This window comes from Phasianus colchicus, chromosome 2 (genome assembly GCF_987193195.1).
Source record: "Phasianus colchicus chromosome 2, bPhaCol1.hap1.1, whole genome shotgun sequence".
NCBI classification, from domain to species: Eukaryota; Metazoa; Chordata; class Aves; order Galliformes; family Phasianidae; genus Phasianus; species Phasianus colchicus.
Window position 1 is genome coordinate 104,344,068 of NC_143437.1, and position 19,547 is coordinate 104,363,614.

A 19,547-nucleotide genomic window follows, 5' to 3' on the forward strand; every position below is an offset into this window, starting at 1 on the left:
CGTCCCCTGGGTGCACCGAGCAAACAGCGCCAGGCTGAGCACACAGCGCTGCAATTACCGGTGGGTCACGGCCCGTGCCCCCGCCCCACCGCTGCACTGCGCCGCGTCAGCCGCCCCACGTCACCGCTGATGCACGGGGACAGGGACCGGGTGTCTCTGTGCCCCACGGATCCCAGCTTGGCTTGCGGCCTTCAGCGGCAGAAGGGGATGGGGGGCAGTGATGGCTGCCGGGTGGGGATGGGGCACAATCGGGGCCGCTCAGCCTGGATCGGGGGGGCTCGGGGAGGGTCTTACCGTGGGCTGCAAATATCCGAGGTTGGGGACGCGGCGGAGATGGAGACGGTGCCCCGCACGCAGGTCCACACTACGGCTTTTCTACAGCGTTTTATTACAAAATCGGAGCGGGGCCGTCCCGAGGGGCAGTCCCGCAGCCGCGCACACGTCGGAGCGGTCCCGACGCGGTGCGGTGCCGGCGCGGGGCTCAACGTCCCACGGCGTCGAGGATGCGGCGGTTGGTGTCGGCGCGGGCGCGCTGGCTCTGGGCGCGGGCGAGCAGCAGGAGGTGCCGCAGGAGATGGAACGTGAGGTCGATAGAGAGCGGCGGGTCGTCCCTCCGCGCCCTCCACGGCTCCGCGGGCAGAGGCGGCCACAGCACTTCGGACCTCCCCTCCGCCGCGGGGATCCCCGAGCCGGGAACGTCGGGACCGTCGTGGCCGTCGGGGCGTGCGGGGCGGGGGGCGGCGGGGAACGGGCGGCACAGCAGCAGCAGAACGGTGAGCAGCGCCCGCCGCATCTCGGCTCCTCCGCACCTGCGGGACCGTGGGTTAGCGAGGAGTCCGCACCCGACGGGGCTTCCCCGGGGCCAAGCGTCCCCCGTCCCGCCCCGCACCGTCCCGCCCCGCACCGCCCGTACCGCTGCGCTGAGCTCTGGGCGCCGTGCGCTGTGCGGAGCTCCGTCCGTCCCCGCGGGGCTGAGCCGGAGCCGCGCTCGGGGCTTTATATGGGGCCCGGAGCGGGGCTGACGTCAGCGGCGGGCACGCACCGGGCGGGGGCGGGGGGTGCGGGGCTGGGGGGAGCGGCTGGTCCGAACCGCACCGGGATCGGGAGCGGCCTCTCCGGACCCGCCGCGCTCCGCTACCCGTTCACCACCCGCACCCCGCACCCCGCCCGGCGCCCCGCACCGCTCACGCCCGCACCCCGCGCCCCTCTCTCGGTGCCGCTCTCCGTGGTGCTGAAAGGGCGCCGCGGGGCGCAGCGCCGTCGGGGCGAGGCGGCCGTCGGGGCTGCGTTTCCCGTCGGAGATGGGGTGCCGGACTCCCGCACCGTCGCGACATCCCCTCCCGACCCTCCCTCCCCCGGTGCACCCCCCCTGGCATCGCGCCGGTCCCGCACGCCGCGGCCAAGCGCTGCAGACGGCCCCGAGGAAGCGGCGGTGGCCAACGGCGTGACTCATAACGGCGAGCGCGGTGCCATGCGGCTCAGGGGTACGGCACCGCGGCACCGCGCCCGGCGAGGATGGGGTAACGGCGGGCCGATGGCTGAACCCCCGTCCCCAAAACGCTACGGGGAGGCGGGGGAGCGAGAATTCACACGTTGCCAGGGGCAGCGGAGCGGTGCATTTATTGGGTGCTCCTGAGGGTCCCGACACGAGTCTGGGTGGAGGTACTGTAGCGATCGCACTGTCACACGTGGGGTTTGAGCCAGCAGCGAGGCTGGGGAAGGACGGAGCACCCCACGTGCTGGGCAGGGCACGGAGCATGGACAGAGCGGTCTCACAGCCCCACGGGGTCATCACTGCCATAACATCCCTGTGGGGGACTGCACGGTGCTCCAGCCCCACACACGCTCATTGGCCGAGACCCCAGAGGTGGTGGGTGGGGGCACCTGGAGCACGGCTTCCCCCCCCCCCCCCTCAAAGCCGGTTTGCTTTCCAGGACAGGTAGCAGTTCCAAACAATGGCAACACACTGCACGACGGCCAGCCTAGGAACAGAGAGATGGATGGGTCAGCAGTCACAGCCATGGGGAACGGGATCCATGGGGCCATGGAGCCATGCTACTACCTGTGGACCAGAGGGACGAAGTAGAAATTGGCGATCTGCACCGGCGGCCAAATCTGGGCAGAGGGGAGGAGTGATATGAGGGGCCACAGGCGGCTCTGTGCCACAGGATCAGGGAATCCAACCGAGGATTCCATCCTCAGCACTTACACAGTAGTTGGTGAGCAGTGCATCCACATAGTCCTAGGGAACGTAGAGGCCATGAGCACAGGGAACAGCCCTGTAACCACACTACCCCACACAGCCCGGCACAGTTGAGAGCAGAGGAGCAGTGCAGGGACAGCTGTGACCCAGCATGCAGCAGGCAGGGGCCGTAGTCCCCCCAGACTGGGCACACAGCAGGTCCCCCTTCCCCTGACGTGCCCATGTAGGGCTGGGAGTGGTGGCAGCATGGGGGCAGGAGGTAGCCAGGAGCCCTGCAGCAGGTCTGGGGCACAGCTCCTGCCACCAGCCCTGGTGCAGCCCTCCAGGGTCACAGATGTCAGGGACAAGGGGGGAGCACAGCACGCCGCCCGTCCCCTTGCCCAGCCTGGCTGTGACTCAGCCGGGATCCGGCCTCATCCCGGCACTGGCCGGCGGCCCAGAACGGGGAGAGCGAGCGCTGGGGTGATGGATGCGCTGTGACGCTCCCTCTACGTGGGGAGAAGCAGATGTGCCCCAAATGGGGGTGAAGGTGTCCCCAGAGCAGAGCCTGAGGCTCCCAGCTCACCTGGGGCACCTCGCTCCAGTTACAGCCTGCAGGGTGGGGATCTCACCCACAGCCCCGAGGCACCGTATGCTGCACCCCGGCAGATGAGTGAGCACCCCTCATCCCCTCATGCTGTGTCCCATGGCGGGTGGGCACCCGCTCCCCGGTGAGTCACCCTCCGGCCGCGCTGACTCAGCGCCTGCACTGGGTTCCAGCAATCGCTGCTAATGGGAACCATCTCAGTAATGGCTCTGAGACGTGGCCAGGAGAGGGGACAGATGGCATACAGGGAGCTGGGGGCACTGCATCCAGCCCATGTGGGACCCCACAGCGTGTCCCACTCCTGCACTTGTCGCCTCCTGTAAGATGCTGCACCAAGCACCAATCTGTGTCTGGCCCCACAGTGGCTGCTCTGTATCCCAAAGCCATCAACACCCCACCCCAGCAGTGGGGCAGCAGCAGCAGCCAGCTCTGGGCTGGGGACACAACAGCCACGAGGGCAGCAGGGAGCTGACAGGTCAGGGGCAAACCCAGCACCATGAATGTTAGAGCCAAACAGGCATCCTGGCCCCAACAGCCCCAAGCTGGTTGGGGCAGGCACGCACCTGCTGGATCTTGGCCCAGTTCTGCTCCACCGACAGTCCGTTCATCACCCCGGTGATGGCGAGGAAGCAGCCGAGGAAGCACGGTGCAAAGGCGCCCTGCAAGAAAGCAGCAGGAGCCTGGCTGAGGCCCTGAAGTGCCCAGAGCCCCCGGCACACAGCTGTAGGAATGGGGCCTGCAAATCTGGGAGCACCCGAGAGCAGCAGCAGGAGGGAGGCAGCACCGTCCTGCCGCCCCATCCCCACACCCACGTAGCACTGACCTGGTCCAGCATCATCTTCTTTACGGCCACGGCTTTCGTGGCCCCTGGGATGAGCCGGTCCAGGATCCTGTACCACCCGCCCACAACGGGGCCCTGCGAGAGCTGCGTGCTGAGCACGGTGCCTGGGCAGTGTGGTGCCCACAGAGCTGGGCAGCCACCTGCCCACACCACAGCTTGACACGTGTGCCCCCCACATCAGCACTCACCACAAAGCAGAAGCCAATGGCTGTCATTTTCAGGGTGCGTTGGCTGTGGTGCCCGTGCAGCCCGCGCCGCTCCACCAGCTGCTGTGCGATCACATCGCCGGCTCCCATCAGTGCCCCTGCAACCGGCCTGGAGCTCAGGAGGGCAGCGGGGAGGGGGTGTGGGTCCTGCCCGAGCACAGCCCCCAGCCTCACAAGTAGCTGATCCCCAGTTGTGCCGTTTCTTGCTTGGTGCCAGAACTACTCCTGGTTCCTCCTGGCCGTTGGCACAGTTCGGAGCAGTGTTTCCATATCAGTGTGCAGGATTTAGCTGCGTGCCCACGCCCTCAGTGGGGTGCAGCTCAGCAGGTCTTTGGCAGTCCCCGCCCCGTCCTGCCCTCCTGACCTCTTCGACGCAACTCCCTTGGCTCAGCACTCTGTGCCCCAGCCTTGTGGGTTCCATGCTCACTCCCAGCACTCCCAGGCAGTGCTCCAGCCCTCATGCTTCTGCTCCCTTCTTGAGAACTTGGAGCACCCCCAATGTCAGCCCCTGCAGCCTCTCACAGAGCAGACTCCAGCCTAAGGTCACAGCCAGAGCAATGTGCACCCAGCATGAATTCATCCATGGGGGGATGCAACCCCCAGAATGTGCTCCCACCCTGACGGGCAAGGGACAGGCTATGCAGCTGGGGTGGCCCAGGAGGGTCTGGTGACAGTGATCCTGACCCAAACCCATAACGAGTCCACTGCTGTATCCCCCAGTCCCCCCAGGCCCTGCTTGCTGAATCTACCGCTCCCACGCGCTGCAGCCAAGGGCCCTGGAGCGCACTCAAGCCTAAGTAGGGCACAGTGTAGGCAGCCCCCGTGGGCCTCGCTGGCTGCAGGGCTGCTCACTGCAGGCAGAGGTCACCAGGTCACCATTGCGGGCACGTGCTGCTGCCGCCGCCGCCGGATTCAGGCTCTGCTGGCATGCTGGCCCCCAGCCCAGCCTGCAGGAGGTAAAGTGCTGCCCCGCAGCTCTCACCACTGCTGGCTGCCCCCAGTGCAAGCAGCTGCCAGGAAATGTCCCCGGCCTGGCCCCGGCTGCAGCTCTATGCTGGGGGAACATCTCAGCTGCACAGCGGGACCGGAGCTCAGGGCTGGAACGTGGGGGGCTGCAGTCCTTCAGGTGTGCCCAGACACAAGGACTGAGCCCCTCCTTGGCCACCAAATCCCAATCAGCACCGAGGGCTGCGCACTCCCACAGTCAGCTCAGGGGCTGCCCCACACTGCAGAAGAGTCAGCTCCAGTGGGGAGAAGCAACGGTGAAGAGGAGCCCAGAGCAAGTCTCAAACTGCAGCGTGTGCTCAGCGTGAGCCCCCCCGGCTCTGCCTGGCCCTCCTCCAGGACACGGAGGAACATCGCGGCGGCACAGCCCCACAGCGGGTGCCAGGCAGTGAATTCCATCAGAGGAGATAAAAATAACAAAGGGAACGGTGAGGTGGCCTGGCACAGCCCCAGCGCCTGGCACCACCCCCAGCAGCGGCTGGCAGCAGAGACGGTGCCGTCACCCCACGGGGAACGGGGGGGATGGGCAGCGGAGGCTGGAGGCGCTCCCATCCCCCAACTCCCCATTCCGGGGAAGCGTGTTTCAGTGGGCTCAGGGCTACATGCGGGGATCCACCCGGAAAGGTGGAGGGTGCTCTGGGCTCGCGGCATCGCCCGTCCTGGACACGGAGGGGCCCCAGAGGACACGGAACGGACCAAGGAGCGGCCGACGGAGCCCGGGGCGGCCGCCGGGGAAAGCCCTCTGCAGGCCCAGGCGCCGGGGCCGATCAGACCCAAGGCCCCTACAGCTCCTCCCATCCCCAAGGCCCCACCACTACCGGCACCCCCCGGCCCACGGAGTCGTCGTGCGGTGCAGAGGGGGGCGAGCCGGGCCCTTACCGGCGGTCAGCGCCTGCACGGCCCCGGGCCGCCGCGCCAGGAGCCGCCGCAGCGCCGCCATGCCGCCCACATGGCCACGTGACACGGCGCGGAATGATGACGCACACCCCAGCGCGGCACACGATTGGCTGAAGCGAGGCGGTGCCCCGTCGCAGTTTATTGTCGTCAGTAGCGGCCCAGCACGGTGGCCAGCAGCGCCATCCGCACGTACATGCCCTGCTCTGCCTGCCGGAAGTACGCGGCGCGCGGGTCCGAGTCCACCTCCACGCTGCGGATGTGACGTCAGTACCGGGAGGTTTTCCCCCCCCCCCCCCCCCTCCCTTCCAGGGCCCGGGCAGCGAGGAGGTCTGGATAGAAACTAATTCCCCCCCCTCCGCAGCCCCTATTCCCACCGTTTGCCCGCAGGACCCCAGCTGTATGCGATCCCCTCGCCCCAGGCCCCCACATTCAGACCCCATTTATCCCGTCATCTCACATTTCCCTCCCCACCGGGACAGGACCCTTCCCTGTTCCCCCACAACCCAGCCCTGATCCCCTGCTGCCCCAAGGACCCCACCACCTGGTTGCATCCCCCCCCCTTTATCCCATTCTTCCTCACCTGGACAGCATCCAAACCTTGCATCCCTTCTCTCCTCCCCCCAAGCCCCTATCTCCCTTCCTACCATTCCTCCCGCATTCCAGGACTCCATAACCCTCCCACAAGACTGCCCACCTCAACCCCACCTGATCTCGTTGACACGGGGCATGGGGTGCATCACCACCATCTTCTCCTTGGCCCTCGTCATGATGTGCGGTGTGAGAATGAACTGCCCGAAGCACTGTGGAGCCACAGCCCTGAGCAAGGGGGTGGGGACCCTCCCAGCCCTCCACCCAGCCCTCCACCCAGCCTGCACTCACAGCCTCGTACTCCTCAGCACTCTCAAAACGTTCCCGCTGGATGCGGGTCATATAGAGCACGTCGGTGTCGGGCAGCGCCTCCTCAATGCTCCCAAACTCCTCCTGGGGCAGCACTATCAGCGGGGCCATAGGGTGGGCAGAGCCCCACAGCCCCAGCTCCATTCCTCACCTGCGAGATGCCCTTGGAAGCCACGAAGGCAGCGATGTCGGGTGGCATGCCGAGGCCGCGGGGTGTGACGTAGCGCAGGTGGACACGGTACTGCGTGAGCAGGCGGGCCAGCGAGTGCACCGTGCGCCCGTGCTTCAGGTCACCCACCATGGTGATCTGCGGGGAGAGCCGTCAGCATGACCCAGGGCACGGCCCAGCACGGCACCTAGCAGCCCACAGCACGGCATACAGCATCTCACCGTCATGCCATTGACGGTGCCCAGCTCCTCACGGATGGTGAAGATGTCCAGCAGCGCCTGCGTCGGGTGCTCGCCCACTCCATCACCAGCATTAATCACAGGCTTGCGGCAGTGTGTGGCGGCCAGCTGGGCACAGAGTGGGCCAAGAGTGAAATACGTATGCTGACGGCACCAGAGCACTGCCACGTGGTAGGAAGCAGCCCTCCCGCTCACCTCCACAGCTCCAGGCTGGGGGTGCCGCAGCACCAGGACGTCGGCATAGCAGCACATGGTCTGCACAGAGTCAGCCAGCGACTCGCCCTTCTGCACCGAGGAGGTGGCCTCGCAGAATGACACCACAGAGCCGCCCAGCCGGCACATGGCGGCCGCAAAGGAGCTGCTGGTGCGCGTGCTCGCCTCGTAGAACATGGATGCCATCACTTTGCCCTGCAGGACGTGGTGTCAGGCGTGGGGAGGGGTGTGGGGCACGCAGCGTTCGCTCCCTGCTCACCTTGAGGATGTCCAAACTGCGCTCCTTTTGCACCAGCATGCGCAGGGTGTGTGCCACATTGAACAGATGTGACATCTGCGGGGAGATGTGGCTCAGAGGGGGCACCCAGCATGGAGACCTCCCCCCCCACCCCGTGTCCACCTGGCACCCACCTGCTCCTTGGAGAACTGCCGCACGGAGAGGATGTGCTGCCCAACCAGGGGGTGCAGCAGCGGTGAGGTGGGGAAATGGGGCACACCTTGGGGGGACGCCTGGCGTGGGAAGGGGCCCGACAGGTGGGGGTGGCTGTCCTGAGTGGCCGTCGCATCTATGGCACCAGGAGCACACAGTGAGCCCACACAGGAAGCACGCAGAGCTCCCAGCCCCCGGTACTCACCTGCCTCTGCCACCCTCCTGCCAGCCTTCTCCCGTGTGTCCTCAGCTGAGCATGAGAGGGGAAGGCAGCATTAGAGCGCAGAGCTCCTGGCCCCCTCAGCACCACAGACGCGACGCTACAGTGATGCTTGCCCCAAAACGAGCTGGGTCAAGCCCCCGCGCTGTGCCCCGCATGCACCCCATGGAACCCAATGGGACGCAGCCCTGATCGTGGGAGGCACAGGGCCCCGAGGTGCCAGGCGGGCTGGGGCTGAGCGGGAGGGGAGCACCGCTGTGCCCCGTCCCAAGGACTCAGCCCTTCGCAAAAGCAGCACAGGGGCCCGGGGCTGGCGCGGCACCTGGGGGGGGCTGCACTCATCGGCTGCGCTTATAGTGCCATAACGCGGGGCTGAGTGAGTCCCCCCCAACATTACCGGTGCCTCGGGCGCCCGGGCGGTGCGCGGCTCCCAGCCTCCGGAACGCTGAACGGGACACAAGGGCAGGGTCAGCGCGGCACCCGGCCCCGACACGGCTCCCACACGGCCACATGCACGCTGTCCCCCCGCGCCGCGCTGTGCCCCCCTCACCTGGCAGACCAGGGTCAGAGGCACGGTGGATGCGGGGCGGGAGGTGGAAGCGGCCCTCAGGCACGGGGCCGGCACGGCGTGGGCTGGAGGCTCGGCTGCGCAGCGTCTCACCCACCGCTGCGTGCCGGGGCCGCTCGGGGGTCTGCAGAGAGAGGATGAGCTGGAGCACGGCACGGGTTGTGCCCCCCTGGCACCCTGCACCCCGTTACCTTCACGATCTCCTTGGTGGGGGGCACGAGCGGTGCCAGCACAGCTCCCATGGGCCACTTCCTCACATCCTGCCCGTAGCCGGGGGGCACCAGGACCTGTGGCCACAGACAGAGAGTGATCAGTGCCCAGAGACCCTTAGCTGAGGGGAGTTGGTGCTCGGGGACCCCTGGATGTAGGGGAGCAGCATGGAGAGTGGCACTTGGTTCCCACCTGCCCATCAATGTAGGCGACCTCCCCGCGCAGCACCACCCTGCGCACTGTCCCCTTCACATTCCTGCCCTCAAAAGGTGTCCACTGTGCCTTGGAAAATGCAGTGCGCTCGGGGATGACCCACTCTTGCTCCAAGTCCACCTGCAGGGAGAGTGGTCAGAGTCTGGGGCTGGCTGTGGGGTAGGCAGTGGAACAGTGACCCACCTCCACGTAGGTGTCCTCCTGTGCTGGCAGCCCAAAGATCTTGCGGGGGTTCTCATAGAGGCGCAGGATGATATCCTCCACCGTCAGCCGCCCCTCAGAGACAGCAGTCAGCAGCAGAGGCAGCATGGTCTCCAGCCCAGGGAAGCCAGGGGGCGGCTTGGGGCCTTGCTTCTCCTCCAGTGTGTGGGGGGCTGCAGGGTGGGGATTGTTACCACAATGCTTGGCCCCACTCATCTCTGCCCTGTGCCCACAAGCGCTCACCGTGGTCAGTGGCGAAGCAGTCGATGGTGTCCATGTTGTCCCAGAGGGCCTCCAGATCCTGGGAGGTGCCCAGCGCTGGGCGCACAGCACCACAGCCTTCCCCAAGGCGCCCCAGGTCATCTTGGCACAGGAAGAGGTGGTGTGGGGCCACCTCACATGTCACTGGGATCCCCTTCTGCTTGGCCGCCTTGATGAGGAGGATCTGGAGGGGGCACAGTGAGGGGTAGCCCCCAACACGCCTCACGAGCCACAGGAGGGGGACCCAGCTCTCTGCTCACCTCCTCCCTGCGTGCCACGTGGCAGATGTGCACGGGGCGCTGGTGCAGCTGTGCCACCATCAGGACAGCAGCCACCGTCTGCCCCTCCGCATGGGCCACGATGGGTAAATGCCGTGGCCACTGCTGGAAGTGCTGCAGAGACACGAAGCAATGGGTGTTGGGCCAGCATCGGGACCCCCTGCAATCCCCACCCCCCTTCCAGCAGCAGCTCACCTCCATCCACAGCGACACATCATCCATGCGCAGGCTGGAGAAGGTGTCGTTGAGGTACAGCTTCAGCCCTGCTGCTGCTGCAGCCAGGGCACCCAGTGAGCCCGCATTCTCCGCCGATGCACCCAGGAACAGGGCAAAGTCACAGCGTGCCCCGGCCTCGGCCAGCTGTGGGGAGGGAATGCAGTGGGCTCAGCACGGTAGAGGCTGACCTCCTGCAGGCCTCATGGGGAGGGGACATGGCCACACCAGCTCCCCACTCACCTTCTGCGCCAGGGCGAAGGAGGCAGCGTCGGTGATGGCGGGGCTGGTGTTGGGCATAGCACACACCATGGTGACACCCCCGGCCAGGGCAGCTGCAGTGCCCGAGGAGAAGTCCTCCTTGTGTGTGGCACCCGGCTCACGCAGGTGCACATGGACATCGATCAGCCCTGGGGATGGCAAACATCAGTGTGGAAGCACTGGGGAAGCAGGTTGGGCATGGGGATATGGTGGACATGGAGAGGAGGCAGCAGAGTGGAACATCTCTGATCCCACGGCTGCTCTGTGGGGCACAACCCCAGCCTCATGTCAACCCCAGCCCTCGAACCTGGCAGGCGGATCAGTTTCTGGGATGTCATGCAGTCCACGTGCATCTTGAGTGGTGGGGCAGCTCCAATCTGGCCCAGTGCCTGCAGGCACAGACATCATCAGGCTGGGCACATCCACCATGGGCGAACGAGGCAGGGCCAGGAGGATGCCTGCCCGGACTCCACAACATCATCCAGTGGAGCTCTCCATGCCATGCCCACCCTACCTCTACGAAGAGCTTGGTGCACTTGATGTCAATGATGAGTGGCACAGAATAGTCGACAGCCAGGCGCCGCGTGCGGTACCCCTTGGTGACAAAGGAGGAGAGCCTGCGGCCCCCAGAATTGCGCATGGAGAGGTTGATGACCATCTCAAAGTGGTTCTCTGCCAGGTAGTCCAGGATGCTGCGCTGTGTCTCACGGGCACCTGCTTCAGTGTTGTCTGCCTCCTCGAAGTGCCAATCCACTGCCATCACCTGCAGCAGTGCCACCGTCATCACTCCGTGCCGGCACCATGGACCTCCCCACCAAACCCTGAGCTCCCACCTTGATGCCATGCTCAGTGTAGAAGTCAGCAGTGCCAAGGCTGGCATACAGATTGTAGCCAAGGCTCTCCAGAGTCCGCACGGTGGGCAGCAGCTCACTCTTGTTCTGTAACAGCACCGCAGGGGTCAAAGTGTATTTGGGGTACCCGACCCAACCCCGGCACCCCACGCACCTTGTAGCTGCCAATGGTAAGCAGGATGTTCTTCTTGGGGATCTTGAAACCGGTGCTGAGCATGGCCTTGAGGTACGCCTCGCAGCGGTTCTCCCCAAAGCACGCCACCTCACCCGTGCTTGTCATCTCCACACCCAGCACCACGTCAGCACCCGCCAGGCGTGAGAAGGAAAACTGTGGCACCTGCGGGCACAGGGGTTCAGCAGCCACCCAACACAGCCCCCACCCCATTGCTGGCTCCAGCTCACCTTGACACCGACGATGCCTGTGCCTGTCATCAGCCCTACGGGCTGCACATCCTCACCCATGATCACCTGGCTGGCCAGGGCCACCAGGTCCACTCCCAGCGTCTTGGAGACGAAAGGGAAGGAGCGCGACACACGCACGTTGCACTCGATCACCTTCAGCTGGTCATCCTGCAGAGAGGGGATGGTGTGAGGCGCGTCCTGAGGCTGCAGGGTGCTCAGTGCCTCCCAGCATGGCTCTGCCCTCCCCAGTACCTTGGCGATAAGCTGCAGGTTGAAGGGCCCGGTGACCTGCAGCTCCTGCCCGATGGCGTGAACAATGGCCTTGATGCGCTCCAGAGTCTTAGGCGTGATGTCTTGTGGGGGAGTCACCAGTGTGGCATCTCCTGAGTGCACTCCAGCGTTCTCCACGTGCTCAGAGATGGCAATGGCCACCACCACGCCGTCACAAGCCACCGCATCCACGTCGATCTCCTGTGAGCAGGCACACTGTCACAGCTCCATCCTGCCACAGCTCCAGCGCAGCGCAGGAACCACATCCAACCTTGGCCTCCTGAATGAACTTGGAGATGACAACGGGCTGCTCCTTGGACACGGCCACGGCATTGCTCAGGAACTTCTCCAAGTCACTGTCTGAGTAGGCGACGTTCATGGCAGCGCCGCTCAGCACGTAGGAAGGCCGCACCACGCAGGGGTAGCCCACGGTGCAGCAGAAGTGCTTGGCCGACTGCAGGGAGACACACGGCTCAGTGGGTTGTGTTGGGGGGCACAGCCCCGGGCAGCCTTGCACTCACCTCCATGTCGGAGAGCTCCTTCCAGAGCGGCTGGCTGATGCCAATGGTGTCCAGCAGGCGTGAGAACTTGAAGCGGTTCTCAGCTGAGTCGATGGCCTCAGGGGAGGTGCCCAGGATGCGGCACTGTTGCCGGTGCAGCGCCATGGCGATGTTGTTGGGCAGCTGGCCGCCCATTGACAGGATGACACCCTCGGGGTTCTCCAGCTCGTAGATATCCATCACCACCTGTGGCATGGGGCTGGCTGGGAGGGGGCTGCGCAGCCCCCATCCCTTTGGGGCAGCTTCTGAGACTTCCTGCCCCGCGGCATGCAGCCCTCATCCACTCACCTCAAAGGAGATCTCATCAAAGTAGAGGCGGTCACACATGTCATAGTCAGTGCTCACAGTCTCAGGATTGTAGTTCACCATGATGGTCTTGAAGCCCATCTGTAGGGCAGAGCAACGCAGTGAGGCCAGGGACAGCCCCAGCCCCACTCTTCCCTACATCCCACCAACCCCAGCCCACCTTGCGCAGCTCCTGGATGCAGCCGACAGCGCACCAGTCAAACTCAACAGAGCTGCCGATGCGGTAAACACCAGAGCCAATGACCATAACGTGGGGCTGGTGGAAGGGCAGGTCGTGCTCAGCACCATTGTAGGTCAGGTAGAGGTAGTTGGTCTGTGCCGGCCACTCGGCCGCCACCGTGTCGATCTGCTTCACCACCGGCAGGATGCCCAGGTCACGCCGCATCTTCCGCACGGCCAGCTCGGTGCTGCAAGGGGCAGGGTGAGCGCCGGCCGTGGGGCAGCAGCAGGGTAGGGGGGCCACCCCCCTCACCTGAGCACGGCCAGGGCCACCTGCTTGTCAGAGAAGCCAAGCTGCTTGGCACGGCGCAGAACAGCAGGCGGCATGGTGCTCTGCTCGCCGCGGAACGCCTCCAGCCGCGCCGCGTGATCCGTGATGTTCTTCATCTTGTGCAGGAACCAGCGGTCGATCTTGGTCAGCTCATAGAGGCGCTCGATGGAATATCCAGCGCGCAGCGCGGCAGCCAGCACGAAGATGCGCTTGTCTGTCGGTGTCTCCAGCTCCTGGGGGGCCAAGGGGTGAGCGGGGCGCAGCCTCTCACACGCCTGACCCACACACCGTGCTGAGCCCCAGCGCTCACCACGTCTGACGCCGGCTTCACCGTGTGGTCAAAGCCCACGCAGTTCTCATCCACCATCCGCAGCGCCTTCTGGAAGGCTTCCTCGAAGTTCCTGCCGATGGCCATCACCTCCCCTGCGGGAGGCTGTGAGCGGATGGAGCCTCACAGGCTGCCCCATGCCACTCCAGGCTGCCCCACTGCACTCACCCACGCTCTTCATGGAGCTACCGATCTTGGTGCTGACACGCAGGAATTTGCTGAGATCCCAGCGTGGGATCTTCACCACGCAGTAGTCCAGGCTAGGCTCGAAGTTGGCGGTGGTGGAGTTGGTGACAGAGTTTCTGCACAGCACATGGGACAGTGTTGGCACACGGAACCCACAACACAGCTAAGCTGTGCCCCGTGCCCCCACGGTGACATTATTACCTGAGGACAGGGAGTGGGATGCCCAGCGCCAGCTTGGCTGCAACATAGGCCAGTGGATAGCCTGTGGCCTTGCTGGCCAGTGCTGAGCTGCGGGAGAGCCGTGCGTTCACCTCGATGATGTAGTACTGCAAAAAGCAATGTGCCATGAGCACGGATAGGGCCCCACCACCACCACAGGGGGGGCACACGGGGAGCACGCTGCGTCCACCTGCTCCGACTCAGGGTTCAGGGCGAACTGGATGTTGCACTCGCCCACGATGCCCAGGTGTTGCACCACCTTGATGGCGGTGTGGCGCAGCATGAAGTACTCGGTGTCGTTGAGCGTCTGGCTGGGTGCCACCACGATGGACTCACCCGTGTGAATGCCCAGCGGGTCCAGGTTCTCCATGTTGCACACCTGGGGCAGGGATGCACTGGTTGTCCATCACCTGTGCTTCTCATCCCACTATACGCCAGGATAGCCTCACTGGGGGTCCCCACCTTCTCCCTGCCCCAGACACCACTGGAGCTCCCTGCACCACAACGACCTGAGCGCCCATTGAGGGCACACTAGGGTCTCGGTGCCAGCGTATAGCAGTTGTGCTGGCACAAGAAAAGGGTCCAGGGAACCCCCGCTACCCCCCAGCACTGCTGCTGTACCGTGACGCAGTTGTTGTAGGCGTCGCGCACCACCTCGTACTCAATCTCCTTCCAGCCCTTCAGCGACTTGTCCACCAGCACCTGGGAGGTGTGGGTGAAGGCCTGGCTCACCAGGGCTGCCAGCTCCTCCCGGCTGGAGGCGAAGCCGGAGCCCAGGCCCCCCAGGGCGTACGCCGAGCGCACCAGCACTGGGTACCCCAACCGCTCGGCCGCCGCTTGTGCCTGCAGAGAGCACAGAGTGAGCATAGGGGTGGCACCCCCTGGGGACAGCCCCCATCCTGCCCCACACCATACTGCAACCCCAGACCTGCTCCAGGGAAGCAGCAGCCTCGCTGGGCGCCACATGCTCGCCGATCTCCTCCATCTTCTCCACAAAGACCTTGCGGTCCTCTGTCATCTCGATGGAAGCGACAGGGGTGCCCAGCACACGCACGCGGTATCGCTGCAGCACGCCTCCTTTGGTCAACTCCACACCGCAGTTGAGGGCTGTCTGCCCACCAAAGGTCAGCAGCACGCCATCAGGGCGCTCGTTGCGGATCACCTACAGGATGGGGGACAAGGCAGTGAGGTGCAGACCCACAGCGGCCCCACAGCGGCCCCCGCCATCCTCGCAGCACTCACCTGGGTGACGTACTCAGGGGTGATGGGCAGGAAGTACACCTTGTCTGCCAGCCCCTTGGAGGTCTGTACCGTGGCGATGTTGGGGTTGATGAGCACCGTTTGAATGTTCTCCTCTTTAAGCGCTTTAATGGCCTGAAGGTCGGGGGGACAATGATATCAGCTCCACACAGAGGCCCCTGTTTGCCAACTGTCTGAGGGATGCTCACCTGTGACCCTGAGTAGTCAAATTCGCCCGCCTGCCCGATGGAGAGTCCACCGGAGCCCAGGATCAGCACCTTGCGGGGTCGTGCTGTCTCCAGCCCTGCTGCCGGCACCTCGCTGTACGCCAGGAGATCCCGTAGGCGCTGCCGCACTGCAGGGATCAGATGGGATGGGGTGGGGTGGGGCAGGGATGCTGTGGCCCTGTGACAGCCCCACAGCCTCGCACAGCACCCAGCACAGTGGATGCAAACACAGCACAGTGCCCCAGCACCAGTCCTACAGCCACTCATGCACAATCCTAGCCCTGAGCACCAATCACAGCCCAGACCCTGAGCACCAACCCTGGCCCCAAGCCCCATCAACCACAGCCCCTGAGCAATCACCAACCCTGGCCCCAAGCATCTCCACCTGCCCCAGGACCTTGAGCACAGAATCCCATGCACGGCCCCAGCCCAAAGCCTTGACCTCAGGCACAACACTGCACACAGCTGTCCCCAACCCTGAGGGGCTCATATCTCCCCCAGCCCCATGCCCACCTGTTTTGTCATTGTCCCCTCTCTGCAGGTCCCGTGCCGCCTCCACAAAGACATCAAAAAGCCCCTCCAGGTCCGTGGGGCCAGCGCGGTGCTCGGGGTGGAACTGCACACTGCAGGGTCACCAAGTGAGATACAACCCCACATCTCCAGCCCCACACCAGGTCGACCCTGCACGTACCTGAAGAAGGGTTTGTGCTCGTGCACCAACCCCTCGTTGGAGCCATCGTTGGCGTTGGTGAAGAGCGGTGCCCAGCCAGGAGGCAGACTGCCCGCCTCCACCGCAAAGCCGTGGTTCTGTGCCGTGATGAAGCAGCGCTGCGTGTCCTCATGCACACATGGCTGGTTGTGCCCACGGTTCCCATACCTGAGGGGTGGGAGGAGGCGGGCACAGAACATCACTCACCCAACTGAACATCGGGATCCCCCCAGAGTTGGAATCCCACTCACTTCATCTTGTAGGTGCGGGCGCCCAAGGCCAGGGCCAGCAGCTGGTGGCCCAGGCACACCCCAAAGATGGGCTTGGGGTGGTCAGCGGCCAGCACAGCACGCAGGTTGGCCACTGTCTGCTGGCACAGCCGTGGGTCCCCAGGGCCGTTGCTAAGGAAGAGCCCATCGAAGTCTGCACACAGACAGCAGTGTTAGGCTGGGGACCCCATAGGCCTCCCCACTTTAGGGAGTCACAGCAGGGACCACAGCCCCACAGCTCCCAAATGGGGTCGCACAGGGATCACTGACCCCACTGCTCACAGCACACCACGATGCCCCATATCAGGTTACAGTGAGCATCCCCACATCACACCTCCCTTATAAACCCCAGTGAGAGTAACACCACAACGCCCAAACCCCCCAGAATGGGGCAGGATGGGGCTCCCCAAGGACCCCAGACCTCTGGCACGAGGCACCCCAATGCCCCCCGCACCGATCCTACCCCACACCCACCCTCCAACCCCAGAGCCCCATTACCAGCCGGGTCCAGCGGATGGTCCCATGGCACCACGGTGACGGCAGCCCCCCGCTCACAGAGGCACCGCACCTGGTTGTGCTTCAGGCCGCAGTCCACAGCGGTGATGCGCAGGGATCCAGCGGGGTTAAATACACACGGCTCCTACAGAGAAGGTAAGTGGGAATCCGGCCCATCGCCCCCCCACAGCCTGGGACCAGCCACCTCGTACCTTCAGGGACACCTCCTGCACCAGGTGCATCTCATTTGGGTCCTGGAAGGGGATGCTCTCCTCTGGGGCCTCATCCGGCAGCAGCTTGCCCAGCAGCGTGCCCTTTTCACGGATCTTCTTGGTGAGGGCACGGGTGTCCACACCTAAGGGTGCACAGTGACATGGAGGCACACGGTCTCATGGCACCTTCACCACCACAGGGCACAGCTTCACAGATCCCAATGCAAGTTTAGCTCTGCTCCAAACTCGCTGCCCCCAGGTGTCCCCAGCCCTGCCCACCCCCAGCGCTGACCCCACGGCCCTGACCCCCAGCCGCACCTTCCAGCCCAGGGACGTTGTGCTCCTTGAGCCATTGGTCGAGGGATTGGGCAGCGCTCCAGTGGCTGGGGGTCTCCGAGCATTCGCCCACCACCAGCGCGGCCACGTGGATCTTGCTGGACTCGAACCACTGCGGGGAGATGGGGTGCGAACGTGGCCAAAAGCCCAGGAATTCGCCCCGGAGCCACGGGGCAGGGCTGGGGGAGCTTCCAGGCGGGGACCCCCACAGCACAAGAGCGGCACCGCCGCCCCACGCCGGTTGTCCCCCAACTTCCCCCATCCCCACACCGACCCCAGGCGCCGAGGGGAGTCCGGGCAAACCCACAGCCCCGGCAGCCCCACGGCGGCCCCGCCCCCATCCGCGGCCCCACGGCGGGGCGCTCCCACCCGAGAGCCGCGTGGGGGGCGGGGGAGGAGGACTTCGCCCCGGGGATCGGGGGGCCCGGCGCTCACCGTGCCGAGCCCGAAGGGTCCCGGCCGCTCCCGGGGCACGCCGTAGTTGCCCACCAGCGGGTAGGTGAGCACCAGGATCTGCGCCGCGTACGAGGGATCGGTGAGCGCCTCGGGGTACCCCACGACGCCAGTCTGGAACACTGCGGGGAGAAAAACGCGGAGCGGGGGATCCACGCGCGTCCCCGCGCATCCCGCACCCCTCCCGCATCCGGTCCCGCCGCACTCACCCACTTCCCCGCTGGCAGCCGTGCCCGTAGCCCCGAAGGCGCGGCCGCGCAGCACGGAGCCGTCCTGCAGCACCAGGCGGCCCATGGCGGTGCCACGTGCGGGGCAGTGCGGGAGGCGGCGGCGGAGGAGCGCGGAGAGTGCGGGAGGGGCGGGGCGGGGTACCGAGAGAGGGAGATGCGCGGGGGGGCGGGGCCAGAAACGAAGGGGCGGGGCATCGAGAGAAACTGACCAATCAGCGCGCGGCCGGGCGGGAAAAGGGCGCAGAAAAAAACGAGCGGCGCGGGACGGAGCAGGGAGCGAATAGAAAGTAGAGAGAGAGAGGATGCTTTGTGCGCAAGTGGAAGAACCGACTCAGTCTGATATTGTACCACATGAATCAGGGGAGAGCGCGAACGCAGTCCCCCACTACCACAAATTATGCAGTCGAGTTTCCCGCATTTGGGGAAATCGCAGGGGTCAGCACACCCGGAGTGCAGGGGATGAGCCTCGCCCTGGGAAAACCACCTGCCTGATCATGGTGTCTCCCCTGCCAGGTAAGTATGCTTCCCTCCCCTCCCGCCCCGCTCCCCACGCCCCGCCATCGGCCGGCAACGCACGGCGACCCGCGCCCCCAACCCCCGCCCTGTGCCGAGGTCCTGCCGCGCTTCCCGCTCCGAGATTCCCGCACGGAGGCACGCACTGCGCCCACGTGGCTCCACGCGCGTTCCGTTCCTGGTTTAGAGCGCTCCCGGCATGCTGCGCGCGGACTGATCTGCATCCTGATCTGCATCCTGATCTGCATCCTGATCTGCATCCTGATCTGCATGGCCCCGCCCCTTCCCGCCAGTCTGCCCAACAGCGCCGCTCCGAAGCGCTGACTGACCGAGAGCCGGTGATGACAGCCAACCCACAGCGCCCCCAAGCGCCGAGCGGGGTAACGCAACCAGAGGGGCGGGACGGAAGTGGAGGTGTAGCGGAAGTGCGGCAGTACCATACAGGTGGCGCGAGGCCACTGGCTTCCGGGTGCCAGGGGCGGGGCCGTGCGGCGAGTGGGGGCGTGGCCAAGGAAAGCGGCGCGCCGTGAGAGCGTGTTGGGGTGGGAAGTGGGGTGGGCGGAGCCATGCAGATCAGGATGCAGATCGCTCAGCGCGCAGCATGCCGGGAGCGCATTAAACCAGCAACGGAACGCGCGTGGAGCCACTGGGCACAGCGTGTGCCTCCGTGCGGGAATCTCGGAGCGGGAAGCGCGGCAGGACCTCGGCACAGGGCGGGGGTTGGGGGCGCGGGTCGCCGTGCGGTGCGGGCCGATGGCGCGGCGTGGGGAGCGGGGCGGGAGGGGAGGGAAGCATACTTACCTGGCAGGGGAGACACCATGATCAGGCAGGTGGTTTTCCCAGGGCGAGGCTCATCCCCTGCACTCCGGGTGTGCTGACCCCTGCGATTTCCCCAAATGCGGGAAACTCGACTGCATAATTTGTGGTAGTGGGGGACTGCGTTCGCGCTCTCCCCTGATTCATGTGGTACAACATCAGACTGAGTTTTTTTCTCTCTCCCCGTTCAGGGCAGCGCTCGACTTCTCTGTGCCCGCCGTTCCATCCCGCGCTCTTCGCTGTTTCCCCGCCCGTTTCCCGTCCCTCCGCACTGGTTCATCTCCCACTCAACACTCCGTTCCCGTTCGCCCCCACCCCGCGCTCA

General features: G+C 65.4%; 3 protein-coding genes and 2 non-coding genes across 11 annotated transcripts; 1 reads left to right on the top strand and 4 right to left on the bottom strand.

Annotated features, from left to right (window-relative positions):
• Positions 1–384: 384 nt before the first annotated feature.
• UCN (urocortin) lies at positions 385–1,059 on the bottom strand. Its single transcript, XM_031595971.2, has 2 exons — positions 914–1,059; positions 385–809 (listed from the first exon to the last, which is right to left on the bottom strand). The coding sequence occupies exon 2, from the start codon at positions 791–793 to the stop codon at positions 482–484; it is 312 nt and encodes a 103-aa protein (XP_031451831.1). The 5' UTR covers positions 794–809; positions 914–1,059; the 3' UTR covers positions 385–481.
• Positions 1,060–1,596: 537 nt separating this feature from the next.
• MPV17 (mitochondrial inner membrane protein MPV17) lies at positions 1,597–5,844 on the bottom strand. Of its 4 annotated transcripts, XM_031595977.2 has the most exons (7): positions 5,721–5,844; positions 3,819–3,934; positions 3,613–3,705; positions 3,353–3,448; positions 2,210–2,242; positions 2,063–2,115; positions 1,778–1,982 (listed from the first exon to the last, which is right to left on the bottom strand). In XM_031595977.2, exons 1-7 carry the CDS (start codon positions 5,779–5,781, stop codon positions 1,913–1,915), a joined length of 522 nt encoding a protein of 173 aa, XP_031451837.1. In that variant the 5' UTR covers positions 5,782–5,844; the 3' UTR covers positions 1,778–1,912. The 4 variants fall into 4 exon arrangements, with proteins under 4 accessions (XP_089992592.1, XP_089992593.1, XP_031451837.1 ...); XM_090136466.1 differs by lacking the exon at positions 2,063–2,115 and having other exon boundaries at positions 1,597–1,982; XM_090136468.1 differs by lacking the exon at positions 2,063–2,115 and having other exon boundaries at positions 1,923–2,062.
• CAD (carbamoyl-phosphate synthetase 2, aspartate transcarbamylase, and dihydroorotase) lies at positions 5,840–18,047 on the bottom strand. 4 transcript variants are annotated; one of them, XM_031595974.2, is made up of 45 exons: positions 17,873–18,047; positions 17,646–17,785; positions 17,193–17,322; positions 16,875–17,017; positions 16,666–16,807; positions 16,150–16,321; positions 15,881–16,066; positions 15,703–15,812; positions 15,172–15,317; positions 14,966–15,097; positions 14,652–14,885; positions 14,345–14,566; positions 13,914–14,102; positions 13,706–13,830; positions 13,487–13,620; positions 13,301–13,413; positions 12,973–13,223; positions 12,661–12,907; positions 12,483–12,581; positions 12,156–12,380; positions 11,906–12,088; positions 11,617–11,835; positions 11,365–11,532; positions 11,117–11,299; positions 10,945–11,049; positions 10,626–10,874; positions 10,419–10,500; positions 10,094–10,260; positions 9,833–9,997; positions 9,620–9,751; positions 9,342–9,543; positions 9,081–9,271; positions 8,877–9,017; positions 8,666–8,761; positions 8,457–8,598; positions 8,304–8,351; positions 7,892–7,936; positions 7,668–7,822; positions 7,516–7,590; positions 7,239–7,451; positions 7,026–7,151; positions 6,787–6,942; positions 6,618–6,719; positions 6,444–6,538; positions 5,840–5,988 (listed from the first exon to the last, which is right to left on the bottom strand). In XM_031595974.2, the coding sequence occupies exons 1-45, from the start codon at positions 17,955–17,957 to the stop codon at positions 5,886–5,888; spliced, it is 6,768 nt and encodes a 2,255-aa protein (XP_031451834.2). In that variant the 5' UTR covers positions 17,958–18,047; the 3' UTR covers positions 5,840–5,885. The 4 variants fall into 4 exon arrangements, with proteins under 4 accessions (XP_031451834.2, XP_031451835.2, XP_031451836.2 ...); XM_031595975.2 differs by lacking the exon at positions 8,304–8,351; XM_031595976.2 differs by having other exon boundaries at positions 7,668–7,936.
• Positions 18,048–18,250: 203 nt separating this feature from the next.
• Positions 18,251–18,414, bottom strand: LOC116241850 (U1 spliceosomal RNA). Its single transcript, XR_004169604.2, has one exon. It is a non-coding gene; the product is annotated as a U1 spliceosomal RNA (small nuclear RNA).
• A 785-nt stretch (positions 18,415–19,199) lies between these two features.
• LOC116230693 (U1 spliceosomal RNA) lies at positions 19,200–19,363 on the top strand. Its single transcript, XR_004167293.1, has one exon. It is a non-coding gene; the product is annotated as a U1 spliceosomal RNA (small nuclear RNA).
• The last annotated feature ends 184 nt before the right edge of the window (positions 19,364–19,547 follow it).